Here is a 1,341-nt window from a genome sequence, read left to right as displayed (position 1 = left end):
GCAGGAATGGGATTTACAGACCTTCTGGCAAGGTGCGTCCATCAGGGAAGGTGATGGGTTTACTGAGCTGCCGGGACACGCCAGGCACTGGCGGGTAAAGGCGAAGGCTCTCCTTGATGCACATGGTGCTGTAAGTCATCTTGCCCAGGTCCTCCCTGCCGGGACAGAGGCAGGCTGAGTCCCCAGTGCCCTGAGCTAGGAGGCCCCTTGCCTCACAGCTGTCAGGCCCCTGGGCAGACCTCATTGCAACAGATGGTGTGTATGGGGGGACACACAAAGTCTGACCACGGGCTGCTGCAAGCTGGGGACCCCAGGACACCTCTCAACAACCTTAACAACCTCTGAACTAGCTCAAGTGCAAACACACAACAAAAGGTGAAAAGCCATGACCACAATGTTCTGTGGTGAGAAAACAGAAGAGAGCAAAGGGCAATGTGGATGGCTCAGGTCTCGGCACAGCATCCAGCATGTCCCTCTTGGTCTGGGTGTTTTTGAACTTGTGTCTGCCCTAGGCAGTAGGAGCCATGAAGGGCAGGAAGGCAGATTTAGCTGAGGGATGCAGTATCTACTCCATCCTATGAAATCCCCCTCCACGCACCAACCTTACAAAGCAGTCCTTTAGCACCCCAGTTTTGAGCCTTGAAGACATGCTCACTTAGAAATACCAGTGACGGCATAAAAGTTACCAGCTGAGGAAATGTGTAACCTTACCACTGAATTGTCTCCCGGTCCCCCAGGATCCCCTGGATCTCCTCCCGGCACCGTGTCTGGTGCTCAGGGTTTGATGCCAGGCAATAAAAGAGCCAGGAGATCCCAGCAGCTGTCGTGTCATGGCCCTCAAACATGAATGTGTCCACCTCAGCACGCAGGTCCTCATCAGACAGTCCAGCTCCATTCTCATCCTAACAGCCAGGAGACACTTTCAGTAGCCCATATATACATATACACACACACATAGATATATATTTACTATAGTGACCCATATGTAAAAAATGGTATCCAAAGAGGACACTATACTCCTTCAGCTATTGCAAAGGGGGGTAGTGATGCTCCTGAGATATGTATAAACAAACCCAATCTCTCTCTAGACTGAATTCATGGCTCCTTTTCCTTTGCTTTTAAATACTTCTATCTGTCCTCGAAAGACTGTGACATCCCTCTGAGAGTTTTATTCCCCCGCAGAGGCTACCAATGTCATTCCTCGCCACTCACTTTGGCGCACAGCAGAATGTCCAGGAAGTCTAAATGTCTCTTCTTCTGGATCTTTTCAAATTCCCCTTCATCTTTGAGGGACTCCTTTCGTTCAGAGATCACCTTGTCTGGGGAAGAAAGAGTTACGGG

The 1,341-nt window shown here is 50.4% G+C and overlaps 1 protein-coding gene across 1 annotated transcript in view; it reads right to left on the bottom strand.

The window, feature by feature from the left end:
- LOC104489002 (cytochrome P450 4B1-like) overlaps nt 1-1,341 on the bottom strand; it is a 12,585-nt gene that overhangs the window by 2,316 nt on the left and 8,928 nt on the right. The window contains 3 exon segments of the mRNA XM_010131114.1: nt 22-155; nt 712-902; nt 1,213-1,319. Coding sequence (XP_010129416.1) covers nt 22-155; nt 712-902; nt 1,213-1,319 — 432 coding nt within the window.

Source organism: Buceros rhinoceros, unplaced genomic scaffold (assembly GCF_000710305.1).
Source record: "Buceros rhinoceros silvestris isolate BGI_N320 unplaced genomic scaffold, ASM71030v1 scaffold16432, whole genome shotgun sequence".
NCBI classification, from domain to species: domain Eukaryota; kingdom Metazoa; phylum Chordata; class Aves; order Bucerotiformes; family Bucerotidae; genus Buceros; species Buceros rhinoceros.
This window is presented reverse-complemented; position numbering and strand designations above follow the sequence as displayed.